This window comes from Zophobas morio, unplaced genomic scaffold (genome assembly GCF_036711695.1).
Source record: "Zophobas morio isolate AGI-343-1 ecotype UQ-CSIRO unplaced genomic scaffold, CSIRO_AGI_Zmor_V1 ptg000012l, whole genome shotgun sequence".
NCBI lineage: Eukaryota > Metazoa > Arthropoda > Insecta > Coleoptera > Tenebrionidae > Zophobas > Zophobas morio.
Window position 1 is genome coordinate 24,385,510 of NW_026972117.1, and position 19,968 is coordinate 24,405,477.

Sequence of the window (19,968 nt, forward strand, 5' to 3'; positions counted from 1 at the left end):
TGGGCACAAGACTCAATTATTGGACAATGCATATCGAGTACATCTGCAAGAAAATATATCCACAGCTATCTTCCTCTTACGCAGAATGAAACAAATAGGAATAAATCTGATGGCGACAACTGCATATTATGCAAGTCATCTCACCTATGGTATTCTTATATGGGAAAAGGATCCGAAATATTCAAAATATTTAAACTCCAGAAAAAAGCAGTCAGCGAACCTCCTGTAACCCATACTTTAGGCAGGGAAAGATACTAACCCTACCTTGCCTATACACCAACCAAAGACAACAAAAAATGGAGACACCTATGAATATAACACTAGATAGAAAGATGTCTTGACAATTCCAATACACTGCAAGCGATCCACCCACAATTCGTTCATTATTGGGTACCGAAAATGTACAACCTTCTTTCAAAGGAAATAAGAACGATAAATGACAGAGGGTTTGAAAAAGCCATAACTGCAATACTGATCGATAAGGCTTTCTACTCAGTCGAAGAATTTTTAATGTGTAAGCTGTAAGAGTTTTATATCATTTTTCATTTTATTGAACTTTGTATGTAGATATATAAATATGTAATAGATATGTACAATCGTTTCTCATTCATCATCACGACAGTCCATATAATTATTGATGGAAGTAAGACTAAACTTCCAACTTCTGGTAAATTTTACAATAATTCATCACTACACATGTCGCTTTTTTACATTTTAAGTACCTACGTACATTAAGTACCTACACTTGATGATTCATCTGGATATGAGTCGATTATCCCCACATTAATTTTAATATTAGGTAGAAGGCAATAATTGTTCAGACTTCTTAAGCTCACTAGATAGCTCAATTTTTTTATATGTATTTATAAAATAAAATAAAATAAAAAAAGTTGTGAGGCAAAACCAAATTTTTAATGATGAATTCGATTATTGGTGTTATGTTGTATAACAAAAAATATTTGGTTATTAAAAACACAATATTGATTTTCCTTGTAAAAATTTTATAGAAAATATAGGGAATGCGATACTATTTTTAACAAATAAAGATATATGCTGATGTCAAAACATGTAGTTGGCAACGTATTTAATTTAAATTAGTTCTGCATTAATTTAAGTTTTACTATCGTATTTATTATAATAGTCTAATATTATACATATTATATTCCAATCACGAACGGATGCCTATTATAAACTTATAACAACCTGCTACATATGATTTTCCCCCAGTTTTAAGCAACAAATATTTTAAATGTTATACCATTCTTTCATTTATGGTTTGAGCGCGTATAGAATAAAGTACGAACTAAAATTGCAAAGTTTTAAGTTATCATTAGTGGAGGAGAAAAGGTGTTTATTGATTTGAATATTCACATAGGGGAGGTGCGATGAAATTAATCCCTTTAAGCAAATTAATCAGTTTACTCCTTAACAAACAAAGTAACTCGATCAACTTTTTGTTAGCAAAAATTATACTTAATTAGCTTAGCGGTATACTTTGTGAAATAATATAAAACAACCATATAACTCCTACTGTAAGTAAAAATGATCCCTACCTCGAGGAAATAATAATACCAACGAAAATATTTTTAATCTGAGCATAAAAATATACTACAAATTACAACATTCCAAAAACTTTATATATGTACCTATACTTCTTAGGTACCTACATTACTCTAGCTTCTAGTGGTTTTTATTATAACACTGATGAACTTAGTACACATGTATTTAAACCCAAAGTTCCTCCATCTTATTAAAGATGAAACAAATTTATGTACTTTATTCTGCATATTTATTTTTTTTTTTTCAATTTTTTATTATAATTTAAGTTAAGTACGTATTTTTCTACACAAAATTAATGCTATTTTTAAACAATTAAATCCAACTTTTCTCCACTGAAACATAGAATCAGACTATACTTTATTGCCACTATAACGGTACAAATACACGTTCGTGCCTGAAATTATCGACTAAAGCAGAACAGAACATATAAATATTAACATAAACGATCAATTTAAATAAAAGCAAAACTAAACTACTAATGTCTTCCGTCGTTGAACAAATTTGTATTATTTTCATTAAAGTATTGTGTATCAACAAAATACTTAAACGGTCAAAATGTTGTCGAAACGGCATAAAATATGCGAAAACAGAACACCTGTCGGTTCACTTTTGAGTATTTTTCCGCAGAGTTATAATTACCCACTGATTATACCTAAAGTGTAATTATAGATGACTTTTTTGAGAAGATATTTGCATTCAGCTGCTTAGGTTGTTATAATTAGTAAAAGTCGAACGAAGATAGTTCAAATCTAAATGATTACCGCAGAGTTAAAAGCTGCTGATAAACACTGGGTTATAGGTGTGTCCTCGACCGATAAAGATAAATAAACGCAGTTTAGATAGGTCACCTTATTCTACTTTCCCCTACATGTAACAACACAAGCTCCTCGGAAAGTTTCATCTCGTTAACAAAAAGTTTCTTGTTCCTATATTGTTTCTTTGCCGTTTTTTTATACCGTTATCAATAGATGGATTTCTGTTTTTTTTTTTATTAGAACATGTAGGTACTTATTTAGTTAAAATTTTATATGCAACTTATAGTAACATGCTCTGGTAGACCATGAAATTTATTTTCGAAATATTAATGTTGACACCGCAGTTATTTAATCCTTTATTGGAATGGTGTTGCTAATATTGTTTTTAACTTAAAATTTCAAAGCTTGCTGGAGGACTTTTTTTCAGTTGTATGATTAGACTTTTGATACTTTTATATCTGCAACCAATAATACAGAGCTTATTCAATTCATCTTTCTTTCACAATTTAAACAAAAAACTTGTAAAACCTTGACATGAAGTAATGATAAATATTTACAAAGGAAACTACAGCACTTCCCATTAATAAATACCGGTGGTCCATATTAAAATATTATGTATTTTAAGTGTATTTTCAGTTATAAAATCGCAATATTTTAAACGACAATGAATTCATCTAAAATTTTATATTTTTGTTCCAAAATTATATGTAGTTTTAATATTTACAAACAACCATTTACACAATTATTAGGCAATGAACATTGTTATTTCCTTGAATATTTCAATCTGTCTGTAATGTGGGTTGCATAGATTGTTGCAAACTGTCAAGTTTGTTAACCTGTTGCCTAGGAAACTGTATGTACACAATAATTATTTAAATGTCAAGTTGTCATGTTAGTGCCGTTCCCCGAAGGCATTAGGACCGAATTATGTGTTTCATACCCACAAATACATTAATACAAGCCTGAACAATGCGTTCAATACCAAAATGGGCCGATAAAGTACAAGACAACGACAAGAAAGGCCAAACGTAAGTATAAACCTACCAATGCAAACTATCACGTATCTCATTAGTCGCCGGTAATTCGTAATTTTATTATCCCCTTTCCAGCATTTACGACTTATGTTTCAATCCAGAGGGTACACAGCTGATTGTAGCAAGCGGTAATCATGTTTTAGTTTACGATACTTGTGATGGTGGTCTGATCCAGACTCTAAAAGGTCATAAAGATAAAGTTCACTGCGTCTCATATGCGAAAAACGGTTTAAAATTTGCAAGTGGGAGCGCAGACAAAACTGTAATTATATGGTCAAGTAAACTAGAAGGTTTACTTAAATACAGCCACAGCGATTCCGTTCAGTGCCTTGTATTTAACCCATTATCACATCAGTTAGCCTCATGTGCCTTAACAGATTTTGCCTTTTGGAGCTCAGAGCAAAAGGCTGTGCAGAAACATAAAACGAATATTAAAATCAATGCTTGTTCATGGACTAACGATGGACAGTACTTGGCTTTGGGTCTCAACAATGGGGTCATATCAATACGAAATAAATTGGGGGAAGAAAAGGGCCGAATTGAACGTCCACAGAACCCAGCGATTTGGGCGCTTTCATGGAGCACGTACAAAGATGATCAAACTGACACTCTGTGTGTAACTGATTGGAATAAAACATTATCTTTCTACACTCTGGGTGGTAAATTAGTTGGTAAAGAAAGAAACATAGGGTTCGAAGCTTTAATGGTTTCCTATTTTCCCAAGGGCGAATATATTTTGATCAGTGGATTAAATAAAGCTTGTGTTATGTATACGCGCGATGGAATCAAACTGGATATAATTGGTGATCAACAAAATGCTTGGGTGTGGTGCTGTGCTGCCCATCCAAGTGGAAATTTTGTTGTAAGTTTAATAAAAGATTCTGATAAATAAGTTGTTTATGTTGTATTTACAGGTAATGGGGTGCCAAGATGGTACAATTGCTTATTATCAACTTATTTTTAATACTGTCCATGGACTGTATAAGGAGAGATATGCTTTTAGAGAAAATATGACGGATGTTATCATACAGCATCTCATAACTGAACAAAAAGTTAGGATTAAGTGCCGAGATCTTATTAAGAAAATTGCAATTTTTAAACACCGACTGGCGGTAAGTTTAATATAAATTTTATTTCAGGTGTTCAAATATAAAACTTATTTTTATAAAATTAACGATGAAATTACCGGTAATTTCGTTAAATATGAAAAAACGTGCTTTATTTTATAGTATGTATTCATAATTTAATAATAACTAAAAATGTTTGAAATATTTTCAAAATGAACTATGTAGAAAAAATCCTGAAATTTTTGAGAAATCATTTCAATACCTACCATTAGTACCATTATTTTGGCATCTCGCTCGTCGCAAAAACGCGACTATTAATGTCTTGATGGAGCCACTTAATGTTTTACTTTTTGCCTTTTTTATTTTTAGTGCCGGCGCCTGCGGCACTAAAAGTACTTTTTTGCTCCGCCGGCACTAAAAGTAATTAAAAACAATTTTTCACTTTGTTGATTCCGCAAAACTGTAGTAACGTGTCCACCAACTAACATAATTCTGAATTTTGATGTATGAATTTTAATTTTCGGAACAATTTGGAGCAGTTACAGGCGTTTAGAGAAAAAATTGCGTGTTTTATTCGAAGCCAAAGCCACTTTTTGTGGCTCATCTGCAATGTCTGACTCACGTCCTTCGTCCGACAACTTTGCACATTCGCACCAAAAAGTTGCTTTTGCTCCTAATAAAACAGTATACTATTAACCAATAAATATGAACATGCATGTTTGCCGTTGCCACTCGTGCTATTAAATTATCTGTAAGGAAAAAGTATTAGTACCGCATGAGATGCAGGCAATGTATTTAAGATTTGCGTTCTCAGTATATGAAATTTCTGCACTTCAAACACAGAATTGAGATAAGGAGGGTGGGCGGGGCTTACATTTTGCTTTTTTTCTTAATATACAACAAGAATCTTACAACATGGTTAAAATGGTACATTTTTGCAAAAAAATGGATTTTGCAATTATGAGGCGGAGCCTAATTGCAAAATCAATATTTCCTTCCTTACACAAATTTTCCATTTTAAACATGTTTTAAGTTTAATATTGTGAAAAGAAATCTACACATGTTAAAATAACAAGGCAAAATGTAAGCCCGCCCACCCGCCCAATCTCAATTGTGATGATTTATTTATTCGCCGTGAACCAAGGGGGCGGAGTTTAACTGCAAAATACTTATTTCTTTACAAGAAAATAAAAACATGTTTTTCAGTACCGTGTTGAAAAAAAAATTTCCGCCCACCCACTCTATCTCAATTGTGATGATTTTTTTATTCTTAGAAACTTAAGGCACGTTTAAAATGGTAAATTCTTGTAGACAAATATGGATTTTGCAATTAAGCCCCGCCCTTCGATCTGACAACGAATAAAAAAATCATCGCAATCGAGATAGGGTGGGTGGGCGGGGTCTACATTTTGCCTTTTTTCTTAATATGTGTAATCATCTTTTCACAGCAAGAAACTTAAAACATGTTTAAAATGGTAAATTTATATAGGGAAATATCGATTTTGTAATTATGCTCCGCCCCTCGGTCTGACAACGAATGAAAAATTCACGATTGAGATCGAGGCAAAAAGCCCAAAATGTGAGCCAAACACAAAAACATGAATCTATCACAGCTCACATCACGTTTGAAAATACATAGATTTATAGTGCAGTGATTTAAAATGCCTTTTCGAAAACCAAAAAGTCGCTAAGTTTAAAATGTGGCCAAAGTGTGTCCTACCGCTAAATAAAACACCAAATGTATGTAGGACACAAAATTATTGATTCTTCCACTGACAAAAAAAGAAAAAAAAAGCTGCGACTAAGTTGTGCAGGTTGAAGACCTTCTTAGTGCTCAGCTACAAAAAAAAAAAAACTTTCCAAACTTTGAATGAAATCAAATTAAACGTTCTGAACCAATGCAAATATTTGAATATCACAAATTTAATAAAAACAAAGCAAAATCTGAAGTAAAGTAACGGGATGCAAATACACAAGTTATTACGGACGTGTGGCGGCAAATTTAAATTATGGCAGTCAACAAGAGAACAAAATTTTAAATAAAAACTATACAGCGGCAGCGACATCAGAGCGCTATAAGAGTGGGGCGATGAACTATTTTGATGTGTTTCTAGAGCACAGCAAAATTACCCATAGGGGACGTTGTAGCACGAGCGGAGTTTGGGGCTCCCGGTTGTGGCTGTTCTTCCACCGGAACCGTGATTCTATTCTATCGACAAGCACTGCCGCCCAGTACCCCTCTATCGAACGAAGAAACGTGCCGCGCTACCTAGGCCGTTATGGTTGAAACTCGTGGTTGGAGATCACGGCTATAAATAAGCCGACAGCGTCATGTCATACCGACCGCTCCTGACTTCTATTCAAAACCTGCATCTTTTGGCCGCCAGCTCGACAAGGAACCGCGCACTCCGCTTCCGCTACGTGTTTCTGTGTTATTTAACCTCAATTCCATTTAAATGTTCAATTTCTATACTCTGACATTAAACTACAACTGAACAAGTGTTACAGTATCAAAAGGGCAATAAACAACATTTAAATTCGCCATACACTCTTGTGAAATTTGAAACAGCAAAGAATTCTTATCTGAGATTAAGATTGGTCAGCAGACAATTTTATGATGGAAGCATTAATCAACAAAATATTTACAAACAAAAAAAACTAGCTAAGATTTATAAAAACAAAAGGTCTGGTGTGAAATAAAACTTGTGCAGACAAAAGAAAATTACCTGAGGTTAGAAACTGCCGAGTATGAAAATTTACGTTCAATTTAAATTATACAGCAGAGAAAGTTATTGACGCTAAAATTCTGAGATAGAGAAAATTGTATGAGGTGAAAAATTGCAAAGCTAACAAAACTACGTGAGGTTAATATTTTATGTCCATTCGAGTTATTGGTTCATTTTTTAAAAAGTTAAGTTATTCAGCTGCATTGTGGATCATTGTTATACATTGCCGCAAACAAACAAACACAAAAATAAACATAGTAGGCAATCTAGAGGTCCAAAATGGCGTCGGACGAATGCGTCGTTCAAAGAAATGCGTCAAAAATATGTCTCCCACAAATGTCATCAATCCTGTGGTCTAACTCAAAGGAATAAAATGCATGTCCCGCAATGTTGTTAATTTGTTTAGTGACATTTTACAATTCAAACATGTGCTCGGTTTGAAAATACGCTTTCAACATGGCCGCTGCCAGAACGAAGAATTTGGCAGATGTTAAATTATGCCACACTTTATCAACGATTCAAACAAAGAATTTACGTTATATGAAATTTTGCCTTGATCCAACTGCTTGGTTACTTAAAACAATTAACTTTGAGAGTTTATATCGTGGACTGTCCCCAGGTCATCCCAAACAAAACACAAGATAAATCAACAACACAAAATGTATCATGCCTTGCGAGGTATGGGCGTCTCGGTGGTGTAATTTTTCATGTGATGATAATAACGATGATAACTACCTAAATATAATTATAATCCCCCCCGTACCTCAGTGCACGATATTAGGAATTCTATCGTACTTTCTACGGTCTTTTCCAGAGTGGGGCAACGTTAGGTTAATTTAACTGCCGCAAATGAAATATTAGCAATCTTGTGTGAGGAATTAAGTTACATTATAACACTTACGTATAAGCATCCAGAAACGTTATCTATAATTAGATAAACAAAAGGTGAATCCTGACAAAGTGAATGTCATGAAAACTCCCCCAAGTGCTCTGTCTGAACAAATCCAATGTCTCTTAAATTGTGTTAGAACTAGTTAACGATTAAAATCCTGACATGAGCTGTGAATTTACAAACAATAAAACAAATTTACAACACGTGTTAGTGTCGTCGAAAATCCACATTTATTTCCGCTTGGAAAAACCGCAGGAATTAGTTACACGATAATAAATAAAATAATCCAGAACTTTTAGATACATCGTTAATTTAAAATAAGTTGAGTCTAAGTAAGTGAATTTCGGTCACCTGTTGTACAGGAACATTTTCCATGATTGTATTGTGTGCCGGAAACGCTAGAAAACACAAGAAAAAAAATGAAAAGTAACATTTTTGAAGTTTTTGAACAATTTCTTTGAATCTACAAACGCCAGAAAGTGGGAAAATATGCCCAATCGTCATCTTTTCGCAAAATAAGTCGTCATCACGTTCAGAATTGTCAAAACAAGTCGAAATATAGTTCAGAACTTATGGAGTATTGTATCGATGTACATACATTGTATTAGAACAGTTAAAATCTTGAGATGAACTGTGGATTTACAAACGATAAAACAAAAATTGCACATATTTGTGGTATAGTCAAACTTTTACACATTTTAGATTAGAAAATAAGTTAGTCTTACGATAATTATTAGGGTGGTTGAAGGGAGACGGTGGCGTCGAACGCGATTAATTTTTGTTTAAACAATTGCCCTTTTATGAAATTGCAGACAATATTCTACATACCAATACTGACTACCAACCTCCAAGGTGGCATTCACTAATTCCCTAAACGCTCTAAAACATAAAAACATGGTGATTGTCCATGTTATTGAATGTTTTTATTTTTTAATTTTTCAAATGCAGTCTTGTGGCCTTTCCAACTCAAGACATCACAGCACTGAAGATAAGAATGTTCAATGTTTTTCTTTTTAATTTCCGTCTTTACTAGTACGTGCTGAAAAAACTGATAATTCATTAGGTATATAACATATAATAAACAGAAGCAATCGCAGAAGGGATCCCTGAGGCACAGAAAAATTTTATTTCACATTAACCACTAACTTTCTATCACTCGTATAAGAAAATTATCCAGTTTAACACAAAACTTCTTAGTTACGCATGAAAGGTATATTTAAAATACGTATTAAACGCACGCAATGGATTGAAGAACATAGCCATCTCATATCCCGCATCCTTTTTTGAGTAGATCAGTAACAGCTGTTTCCGTCGATCTCGGATCTCGGTATAGTTTTTGTTCTACCCAAAGGGATTGAAAAGAATAGATGTAGGTTATAAGGAATATGCAGGTGTCTCAGTTAAAAGTCAACGGCCTTATTATCTTGAGAACTGATAGATATATTGAAATTCTGTAAATGGCATTGTTTTTAGCTTGAAGGGGAACGCTTAATTTAGTACATTTAGTTAAAAAAAAAATATGCGTTGTAAATTAAAGTACATATAGGTTTGCATCGCAATGCCGACGCCATATGTGCATCATATTTTGTGATGTACTAAATTAAACTTTCCCCGTTAAGCTAAAAGCAATAGTGTCTACATAATTCAAAAATCTCTATTCGTTCTCAAAATAGAAAGCCGGGAAGTTTTAACTGGGACACCTGTATAGACCTACATAAAAAAAAGTCTTTGCTTCTGCCCGATTGTTACCTAACTTATTACTTTATCTTTTTTTGTCGCGGTTTTTATACTTCTTTTCTCGATTTTTTATCGTGTTTTTTGTATTGCTTTTTTTTTAACTTTTTCACTCATTTTTTCAGTCGCATTTTTGGCGCAATTTTTTGTCGCGTTTTCTTGTCCCCTTATTTTATTGCCTTTTTTCTGCGTCGCTGCATTTTTGTCGTCTTTTTTATTGTTACTATTTTTGACCTCTTTTTTAATCAAATTTTTTTACCCCCAAGCAACACGCGATATATTCACAGCAGAGCAGTGATCGCGATGTTTTTTCTCATTGGTTCATTTAGCACCTATTTATGCATAGAAAACGCGGAGCTTGCAAGAATTTATTAAATTATTAAGTACAAGTAGGCACATGATAAGTATAATTCCTTCAGTATAATTCGATTTTGAACGCTTCTATGTAATGAGAGTTGTCAAGCTTTTATAATTGTAATTACTAGGTATAAGGTACGTGATTGGAAACAAGGCTTTACGCTCTTAAGATATTATTGCTGGTAAAAATTGTTTCAACAATTTGAAAACGGCATATACATCAAAATTTTTAAAAATGTTTTTCCTCCTGAAAAATGTAAAAAACAGTAAGACTTAAATGCAGAGACGTTTCTTAGAAGCAATATGTATTTTCACAAATCTCAAATTTCATTTTCTTTTTCCAAAAAAATTCTTAAACCATTGAAAATATTTCAAAAATTTTTATCGATTATTAATTGCCTTAAAAGTGCACAATTTTATCTTACCCAAATGCGACCACTCGTTTAGGATTTAAGTGTTGCATTATTTTGGCACAAGGTGACACTTGAGAAAAATGTTTGATTGGCACTTCTGTTTTCCGGAATCATTAACGTTTAGCGTTTTTCAACTGATTTATGGTGTTTATAAGAAATTTCACGTCATAAATAACAATAAGATACTATGAAGATACCCTATAACGTCGAAAATCAGAAGAGATATCGCAGAATGTTAGTTGCGCAATCGAAAACTTTTTGAATTGCAGTAGGCCACTACATACTACGTGTAAGATGTTTGCCTGTCAGACCTATCATTTAACAGCACAATGATATAATATTTGGATTATACATAAAATGTTTTTCATAATGAATAAAAAGTAGTGAGATTTTTGAGATAAAATGTTTCCATTACATTTAGGTACAACTTCCTGAACGAGTGATCATTTATGAATTATACTCGAACGATGCAAATGACATGCACTACAGAGCTAAGGAAAAAATTACACAAAAATTGGATTGTAGTCTTCTGGTGGTGTGCACTGAACATTTAGTAGTGTGTCAGGAGAAAAAACTACAAAGCATGTTTTTTTCTGGTCAAAGCGAAAAAGAATGGAATTTTGACAGCTCCATTAGATACATTAAAATCATAGGAGGGCCACCTGGAAAAGAGGGCTTAATTTTAGGCCTGAAAAATGGGCAAGTAAGTATTTGATTCACCTTTAAATGTTAGTTATTTTTTTATGGTAAAAAAGTATAAATAAAATAAAAATTTTTACAAGGTATGGGAAGTACATCTAGACAACATTCACCCACTGCTTAAAGTAACAGTCAATGATGGCATTCGTTGTTTGGATTTAAGCCAGAAGAAACAGAAATTGGCAGTAGTAGACGAAACAGGGCTGCTACAAGTCTTTAACGCTAAAACCGGCGAATTGCATTATCAAGAACCAGGCACAAACAGTGTAGCTTTTAATAACTTATACGAAGACATGGTTGCCTTTAGCGGAAACAGTTCTTTGGCCATTAAGGTACTTGATTTCCCAGCGCATCGCCAAAAAATGATGGGATTCGTTGTGGGTCTGTCAGGGGCGAAAGTTTTCTGCCTGAACGGATCGTCAATGGTAACGTTGGAGTTACCTTTAAGTGCACCAATGTATCAATACATTGACAAAAAAATGTTTGCTGAAGCTTACAGAGTCGCTTGCTTGGGTATTTAGTCAGTCTTTCTGTGTGAATTTTTATTTTGGAGATTTTTGTGTAGGTGTGACAGATGGAGACTGGGATGAACTTGGTCAGGCTGCCCTTGAATCACTCGAGTTTGAAATAGCCAGATTGGCATTTATTAAATTGCAAAATTTTTCGTATCTGGAACTCATTCAGGATCTACAAGTAATATAGGGTTTTGTGGATTTTTGATATGGGTACTGACGATGTAAATTTCAGGAACAATTGAAAAAAGGCAATGTTACTCGTGAGTCAATGATTGGAGATATTTACGCCCATAGGGGGAAACTGAAAGAGGCTGCACGGTTGTATCAAAAGTCGGGACAAGAACATAAAGCTCTTACAATGTACACTGATCTAAGGATGTTTGATTTGGCACAGGTAATTATCAAAATCCAGTAAAAAGTACATATATATGCCGCATTTTTTCCCTGCGTGGTAATATTACTTAAAATATTATGAGACGATACACTTGTGACCTTAAGTCACTTTTAGGAATATTTAGGATCCAGTGATAACACCGATTTAATTCGTCAAAAAGCAGATTGGGCTCGAAATATTAATGAGCATAAAGCAGCTGCAGAAATGTATCTTTCTGTGGGTGATACTCAATCAGCCATTGATATCTATGGAGAAAAAGGATGGGCCGACCAGTATACACTTATTTTTTTTTTATTTTCCAATCTTGTTATTTGTGACGTTATAGATTGATAGAGTTGGGAAGACGTTTAGACAAAACCGACAGATCGGCCTTATTATCAATCGCTGAACATCTAAAACGCCTAAATCAAGCTTCATTTGCCGCAGAAATTTATCGTCGTTTAGGCGATTCAGCCGCTGTTCTACACTTGCATGTGGAAGCGAAAGAATGGGCGCAGGCTTTTCTATTGGTCCAGAATCAGCCCCAGTTTAAAGCTCTAGTTTACGTACCGTATGCCCACTGGTTGGCAGAAAATGATAAATTCGTGCAAGCCCAAAAAGGTTGGTCTGAATATCTAATATTTTTTCAAAGTGAAATTTTCCGTTTTTAGCGTTTTATAAGGCTGGCAAACCCGAAGAAGCATTTAAAGTTCTGCAGCATCTTATAAACAATGCTTTAAACGAATGTAGGTTTCAGGATGCTGGATACTACCACTGGTTAGTATCGCGACAGTTTTTAGATCTGGCAAATACAAAGTAAGTAGATCATTTTTTGAATATTTTTTCTTGAAGTGCACTTGTAATACACACACAAATTGTGATAGTCGAACAAAAAAAAATCAAACTGAGTGAAAACAAACTACGACGTGGGGACACAGCGACAGCGTCGAGAGACGTTTTCTCGTGAGGGTCTCGCCAGCTAGACGGCCTGATTATAGTGGCGAAAATCCGGTATTACAGATAAACATTCACAGGAACAATGACAAGGGGAGAAAAGCTATCGCGAGTTTTTCTCTATTAAAATTCAAATTTCGCGATATTTTATATTAGCACAATAGGCACATATTATGCGATTAAAATTAAATATAAGGTGGTCTCAGAAAACACTCAAGCTATAAGAAATCATTCAACCTATAAGAAAATATTAAAGCCTCCCGTTTTCGAGTCCACGATGATATTCATTTAACAGAAAATAACTTTCGAGTGCTATCTCTCAAAATGGATCAATGTGCGAATAATGAACTATTTTAAAATCTCGAGGGAGTTATAAAGTATGAAAACGTAATGGTACTTATTAAGATAAGACTGATTTTGCAAATGACATACCTTCTAAGCAAATAAAGGGCGGGTGGGCGGGGCCAAAACTTGCTAAGTTAAAACTGATTTTCGCATATGACATACCCTTTGAGAAAGTAAAGGGCGGGTGGGCGAGGCTAGTACTTGTTAAGTTAAGACTGATTTTGGCATATGACATACTCTTTGAGAAAGTAAAGGACAGGTGGGCGGGGCTAGTATTTACTAAGACAAGACTAATTTTACCAAATGACATACCTTCTGAAATTAAAGGGCAGGTGGGCGGGCCTAGTACCTGTCAAGATGAGACATATTTTGGAAAATGAACCCTCTAAGAAAAAAAAAGATGAGAGTTTAATTTACTTGAACTCTACAACTTGATTTTTTCAGAATAATTTTGCTTCACAGGGAATCGAATTATTATAATAAAACAAACTAAGTAACTTTAAATATCGTTACTAAGGTGAGTTAAGCCAGAGTGAGAGAATTTCCGCCACCTGTTTTATATCTATAAACAGTCATATTATTGTAGTTAAATTGTATTGTATTAGAACCATGAACAGTTAAAAACTCCTGACGTGAACTGTGAATTTACAGAGACAAAAACACACGTGCATTTCGCAAATTAACTTTAAAGTGCAAAACCGAAATTTATCCGTTTATCCCCTTCCAAGAAACTAATGACGTCATGTCAAAAATTTTTCGAAAAAATGTTATTAAACGTTTATAAAATAACATACTCCTGTACTTGTGGTTTATGAATCCGTGTTGAATTTTTACCCTAAGCATCCAGATTTTTGAAAAAAAATCAAAATTGTGTAACAACATTTTACATTTTATATTTTAACTTTTAAATTGGAAAAGTAAGTGCTTTGAAATCTTACCAACGTTTTGAGGTTATAGGAAGCATGGTAAAGAGTTAATGAAAATTGGGTTGCTTATGCCCCCCCCCCCCTCATTGATGAAGTCATCTTACAATTTGACCGAATAAATGTTTAAGCTTTACTTATTTAAATACTTGTAAATGTGCGGGCATGAGTCAGTTGCGCCCCTCGGTCAGAAAAATTTGCAAGTGGTCCGAACCCCAACTGACAGCTGCGCGCAGCGGTCACAAATCGGTACTAAAAATTAGAGTGCTAATGCCTCCCCTCCCCCCGAATTGATGAAGTCATCTTACAACTTGACCGAATAAACTTTACTTATCTAAATAGCATACTTGTGAATGTGTGGGCATGAGTCAGTTGCGCCTCGCGGTCAGAAAAATTTGCAACTGGTCCTAACACCAACGGACAGTTGCGCGCAGCGGTCAGAAAGCTTTGCATAATTTGCAGGGTTTGTAAAAAAATATATCAAAATTGTTTAACAACACTTTACAATTTAACTTTGGAAACTGAAAACCGAATGGTTCGAAAATTCGCAAACGTTTTAAGGTTATCGTAAACGTGGCAAATCTTCATCTTCACCTTCCATTCATTTTGATGACATCAACGCCAAATTTTACCCAATACACCCTATCTAAAATATACAAAACATCACGAATTTCATGACTCTATGTGCTTGTGGTTTATCAGTGCATTTATTTTTTTGTATTACATAGAGGTTATCGCAAAAAATGCATTTTTTTTTTTTTAAGAAGCTGGGTTTGTTAGACTACATTTCAAGCGCGAGGAAAGTTCTGTCGAAATAACCTTCAACCAATTTTTTTTACGAAACGAAAAATAGTACCATATTCTAGAATCTAGAACTTTGGTATAAACCATTTTTATTAGTTGATTGATTTATTATTTTTTTAATAGATTTATAAACAATTCCAAAGAATGAAATATTTATTTATTCGTTTGTTTTTCAGGAGGCAACGAATAAATATATTTTATTTGTTATTCTGTAATCAATAAATCAATCTTGCCAAAGAGAATCGTTTCGTGGATTCTAAGACAAACAGTTTATTTTAAGATATATTTAACAACATTTTAAGATGACGTCATCAAACTTTTGGAAGCGATGTATGTACAGTTGAATTCTGATTAGCGATTTACCTTGTTAGCGATAACATTAGAGTGTCCGTTTCTTAATTTAGCTGTATAATTTTGTTGTTCAATTTTGTTTTATAGGATTTACTTTGCAAAATTTTGAGATGACGTTATCATCTTTTTGGAAGGGACGAACAGATGAATTGTGATTAGCGATTTCTCAATTACACGATACTTCTAAAATTTCAGAACAATCAGTCGAGTAGTTTGAGAGAGTGTCCACCTAATAAAGTTTCCAACAGATATATTCTAGTAGTTATGAAACGTCGAGGAAACATTCGTCACATGGGCCCTATTACAATATTTTCCTACCATACTCTGGATAAGTAAAAATTAGCAATATGACTCGCCTCAAAAATTCTTAAGGGCATTTCAAATATGCTATAACATTTTATATTTTTTTTATTTCTGGTTAAATCCATTCATCAAAGTTATGGATTTAACTTATGAGTTGCAACAAATATTTTGAATTTTTTTGTTAAGTATTGGCGTGGATTTGGAGATTACAAAATATTAATTAGAACTTATTTGGTCGTCTATCACTTAAAGCTGATAACGTCATCTCAAAAAGACATTCTTTCACATAAACATTCACTCAGGAAATTATTTACATACGATGTTTCAAAAATATAAATGTACTTATTAACTAAATTTGTTCCTAATTACCTTAAAACGGCTCACATGATTGAAATTTTGAGAAAATGTCAGTAAGGTCATAATTAGTGTACTGTTATATCTACATATCTGTATATCAAATTCAGTATAGGTACTTATCCCCGCCAAAAATTGTATGACACCATTCCAAAAAACGTTGTTTTAGTAACTTTTTCTAGACTTTTTAAACGACATTATAGTAAATTTTAATTTTAGCACTGATATTCAAAACGAATACTTGACGAATCATGTAGTAAATGAACGACTAGCAGCAATTTATTATGCTTTTCATGCAGTTCATCGATATTTAGAAGAACCCTTTACGTCTTATATGCCCGAAGCGCTTTTCAACATAGCACGATTTTTAATGACTGAAACCAGCCAAAATAATCGCCCTAAAGGAGTTTCATTGTTGTATCCTTTTCTTAAATGAAAAAAATTAAATTATACATGAGATGAGAACCAGGATAGATATATTTCCTTAATGTAAGTAGTGCAATTCTGTATTGTCTGTCGAAACAGGCACGAAAATTGGGTGCAAATAAATTTGCCAAACAAATCTTGGACAGAATACAAACTCTCATAATACCGCAGAAGTTCCAAGAGCAAGTAGAAATTGCAACAATAGCAGCCAGAGCTCGGCCTTACAGTGACCCAGAAGAGTTACTGCCAATGTGTTATCGTTGCTCCACGTACAACCCTTTGGCCAGCGTAAGTAATCTATGCGTGAATTGTGGACAAAAATTTGTCCACTCGTATGTAAGTTTTGGTAAGAAGTAGCACCCCATTTCTTGATTTTCAATCAACATGTATTTGAATTCAAGAAATTTTACCGTTGGTGGAATTCGTCTTGCAAGAAGATATATCAGATGTTGAAGCAGTCAGGCTGATTGAAACACCCCCCAGTGAAGCGACAAAAGGAGACAATTGGAAACACCATGTTACAGAAAGTCACGAAACATTACAGTTAGATATTGATAATGAAGAAAAGGATCCATTTACAACTAGACTGAGTTCTTTTGAGGTATAACGATTTTTAAACTATGCTTTTATTAACTTATGACGTTTAAGGCTGGTGATGGAGATGGAAGTTTCTCCCCTGTTGTTGTAAACAGGAAAATTCTCTTGTCCATGGATAGCACTTCTGTGTTAATATGTAAATGGAATCCACCTTTGAGATACCAATTTTATAAGAATTTATTACCAGAACTTCAAATAATGATGTGTTATTCGTGCTTTAAGGTATACGTTTTAAAGTTTTATTTTAAATGTTAATGTTTTATTATCGTAGGCATTCCATGTTGACGATTTTGAGTTACAGTTATTGCAAAAGGGATATTGTCCGTTTTGTAGGGCTTTGCCAGAAAATTCGTTAAATAGTGATTTATGTGATGATCTGTTAGTATAACAACACTTTAGATGTTGCTTAGAGCTTTAAAATATCCGTCCTGTTACATTGATGAATAAAAAAACTATTTATTCATACTTGCTGTGTTTTATTTATTTTTTCATATCGCTTCACACTTTTCATCATAGTTTCATTATAAAATTGCGTTCCAGTGAATAGTTTTTATAAAATTTATTTAAAATATCGTTATAAATTTCAAAATTTCGCGCCGCACTAGAGGTCGCCACATGCGCTATGTTTTCCTTGTCCGGCTGTCAACTCCGCCATTTCGTTCTTTCCCAAAGATTGTTGTTCTAGGTGAGTACAATTCCTGAGTTATAAAGTGAAATAAAGAAAAATTGAGTAAATTGGAAACTAGTTGATTCAAATTCAACTTTCGTATCAGTTGTATAACGTGATTTATGTGGCCACCAGACAGTAAAGCAAAGAAAGTGTAAAATTCGAAAAATTAAACACGTGGTTCGCAGATTCTGGTAAACGTTACTAATATAAATTTTATTTCAGGAAACACGATGTCTTCTCATTTAGTTTGGAGCATCATCCGCAACAATAACGCTTTCCTTCGAAAGAAGCGTAACATTAATAAACCATTCAGTACTGTAAGTACGTATTCTTACTGTTAATTATTTTAAATCAATTCTTTATTGAATACTAAAATGATGATATTTACCACCAAGATCTCCGAAAGTTGTGACGATGATTATATTAGAGACTGAAGTGTAATAAAAAAATATAATTAAAAGTACTTTGGGAATCGAGTATTTACACATTATTTTGTTTCAGGAACCCAACAATCTGACAAACTTAAGTTCTTACAGATACAATGGTTTAGTACATAAGAAAACTGTTGGCGTTGTGGATGCCCCCGACAAGAAAGGGTTTACTGTTGTGTACAAAAAAGCAACCAAACAGGTAAATATTTCAAATTAAAGTTGGATTACAATTATTATCGTCATTTTAGAATAAACCAAGACAATGCATTGTTAAAAGGACCATGAAGTCAGGACCTAGAAGGTCGTTGGCTAAGTTGGAAAGGCTTTTAAAAGCCAATAAGTACCGAACCGATTTGACTAAGGTATTTGTAATGGATTTTAGTTACAGTTGTAACAAGTTTTGTTGTTGCAGGCTGCCCTTCGCAGAGCCAGTGCTGTTTTAAGGTCACAGAAACCTTTGCCCGCCAAGAAGCAAAAAGCAAAGAAACAAGAATAATTAACTTGTTTAAATAAACATTCTTTACTATATCCCGAGTTTTATTATGATTTTAATTACAAAAAAAAAATAATGCGTTTGTTACCTGATATTAGATAAGGCACTTTGAGTAGAGTACTACTTAACCTCAAAATACACGCACATTTAGAACTATTAGTGTTTATTGTAGTTGTGTGAATAAAAGCAACACATTTCATTAAAATGGCATCAGTTGATCATTTAGCATCGTCAGACTTCATTAAAACAGTGCATCAGCGTCTAAGAGATGAATCCAAAATATCGGGAGTTGAAGAAGCATGGAAAAAGCACTGCCAGGATGAAGAAAATTTAAAGAAATATGCAGCAGCAATGCATAACTTGGCTGAAAACCACTGGGAAAACAACTACAAAATAAATTCGAAGCCCACCTCTAGAATTGCTTGGGTGCACCAGTTTTGCCAAATTTATTTTATAGAAGAGGAATTGCTGAAGTACAGACAACGAGAAAACGAAATTGCAGACAAAATAAATTTAAAAATCGGTGTTGGTGTTGGTATCAGTACTATAAACAAACAGTGTAGACTTTTAGATGTCGGCAGTTGTTACAACCCTTTTCAAAAATACACTTGTTTTGATGTTCTTCCAATAGACATTGCGCCTGCTATAAGTGGTGTTTACAAATGTGACTTTATAAACTTACACATAACACTGAGTGCTTCTAGTGTACATGATAATTTAGAAATAACTGAATTACAACAACAGTCATTTGATGTAGTTGTTTTTAGTTTGTTGTTAGAATACTTACCCTCACCACAACAGAGACTACTGGCTTGTAAAAACGCTTACAAATTACTGAAGACAGAAGGCATATTGTTTATAATAACTCCTGATTCTAAGCACGTCGGAGCGAATACAAAAATCATGAAGTCGTGGCGCTTTTTGTTAGCAAAAGAGGGTTTTTCGCGTATTAAATATGAAAAATTGGCACACTTACACTGTATGGTATTTCGTAAATGTTTGAGTCCAGAAATTTCTCAGCGATGGGCCACACTGCACAAACAAGAAAATTTCTACAGCGAGTTTGTAATTCCACAAGATTTCAAACAAACTAAAAACAGCACCACAATGAGCAACGTAGCTTGTGAAGCAAGTTTATTCGATGAACTTCCAAATTTCTTTGAATAACAATAAACTATTTTTAAGAGTATCG

General features: G+C 33.7%; 3 protein-coding genes across 3 annotated transcripts; all 3 read left to right on the forward strand.

The window, feature by feature from the left end:
• Nucleotides 1–3,159: 3,159 nt before the first annotated feature.
• Oseg1 (Outer segment 1) lies at nt 3,160–17,618 on the forward strand. The gene is made up of 15 exons (XM_064054872.1): nt 3,160–3,343; nt 3,425–4,211; nt 4,264–4,461; nt 10,960–11,241; nt 11,321–11,750; nt 11,803–11,930; nt 11,985–12,146; nt 12,261–12,418; nt 12,472–12,746; nt 12,797–12,941; nt 16,379–16,576; nt 16,657–16,931; nt 16,987–17,186; nt 17,234–17,404; nt 17,454–17,618. Exons 1-15 carry the CDS (start codon nt 3,285–3,287, stop codon nt 17,568–17,570), a joined length of 3,585 nt encoding a protein of 1,194 aa, XP_063910942.1. The 5' UTR covers nt 3,160–3,284; the 3' UTR covers nt 17,571–17,618.
• Nucleotides 17,619–17,798: 180 nt separating this feature from the next.
• Nucleotides 17,799–18,811, forward strand: LOC135128065 (large ribosomal subunit protein eL28). Its single transcript, XM_064054881.1, has 5 exons — nt 17,799–17,867; nt 18,075–18,169; nt 18,354–18,482; nt 18,532–18,645; nt 18,696–18,811. Exons 2-5 carry the CDS (start codon nt 18,083–18,085, stop codon nt 18,777–18,779), a joined length of 414 nt encoding a protein of 137 aa, XP_063910951.1. The 5' UTR covers nt 17,799–17,867; nt 18,075–18,082; the 3' UTR covers nt 18,780–18,811.
• A 67-nt stretch (nt 18,812–18,878) lies between these two features.
• Nucleotides 18,879–19,960, forward strand: LOC135128063 (S-adenosylmethionine sensor upstream of mTORC1). The gene has a single exon (XM_064054879.1). The coding sequence runs from the start codon at nt 18,981–18,983 to the stop codon at nt 19,941–19,943; it is 963 nt and encodes a 320-aa protein (XP_063910949.1). The 5' UTR covers nt 18,879–18,980; the 3' UTR covers nt 19,944–19,960.
• Nucleotides 19,961–19,968: the final 8 nt, after the last annotated feature.

Excerpts from the sequence above, each read along its gene's own strand:
- Oseg1 (XM_064054872.1), top strand. The coding sequence starts at position 3,285 with ATGCGTTCAATACCAAAATGGGCCGATAAAGTACAAGACAACGACAAG. Across the intron at positions 12,419-12,471 it reads GAAAAAGGATGGGCCGACCA|ATTGATAGAGTTGGGAAGAC; the intron begins GTATACACTTAT and ends GTGACGTTATAG. Across the intron at positions 17,405-17,453 it reads TGTGTTATTCGTGCTTTAAG|GCATTCCATGTTGACGATTT; the intron begins GTATACGTTTTA and ends TTATTATCGTAG.
- LOC135128065 (XM_064054881.1), top strand. The coding sequence starts at position 18,083 with ATGTCTTCTCATTTAGTTTGGAGCATCATCCGCAACAATAACGCTTTC. Across the intron at positions 18,170-18,353 it reads TTAATAAACCATTCAGTACT|GAACCCAACAATCTGACAAA; the intron begins GTAAGTACGTAT and ends ATTTTGTTTCAG. Across the intron at positions 18,483-18,531 it reads ACAAAAAAGCAACCAAACAG|AATAAACCAAGACAATGCAT; the intron begins GTAAATATTTCA and ends TCGTCATTTTAG.
- LOC135128063 (XM_064054879.1), top strand. The coding sequence starts at position 18,981 with ATGGCATCAGTTGATCATTTAGCATCGTCAGACTTCATTAAAACAGTG.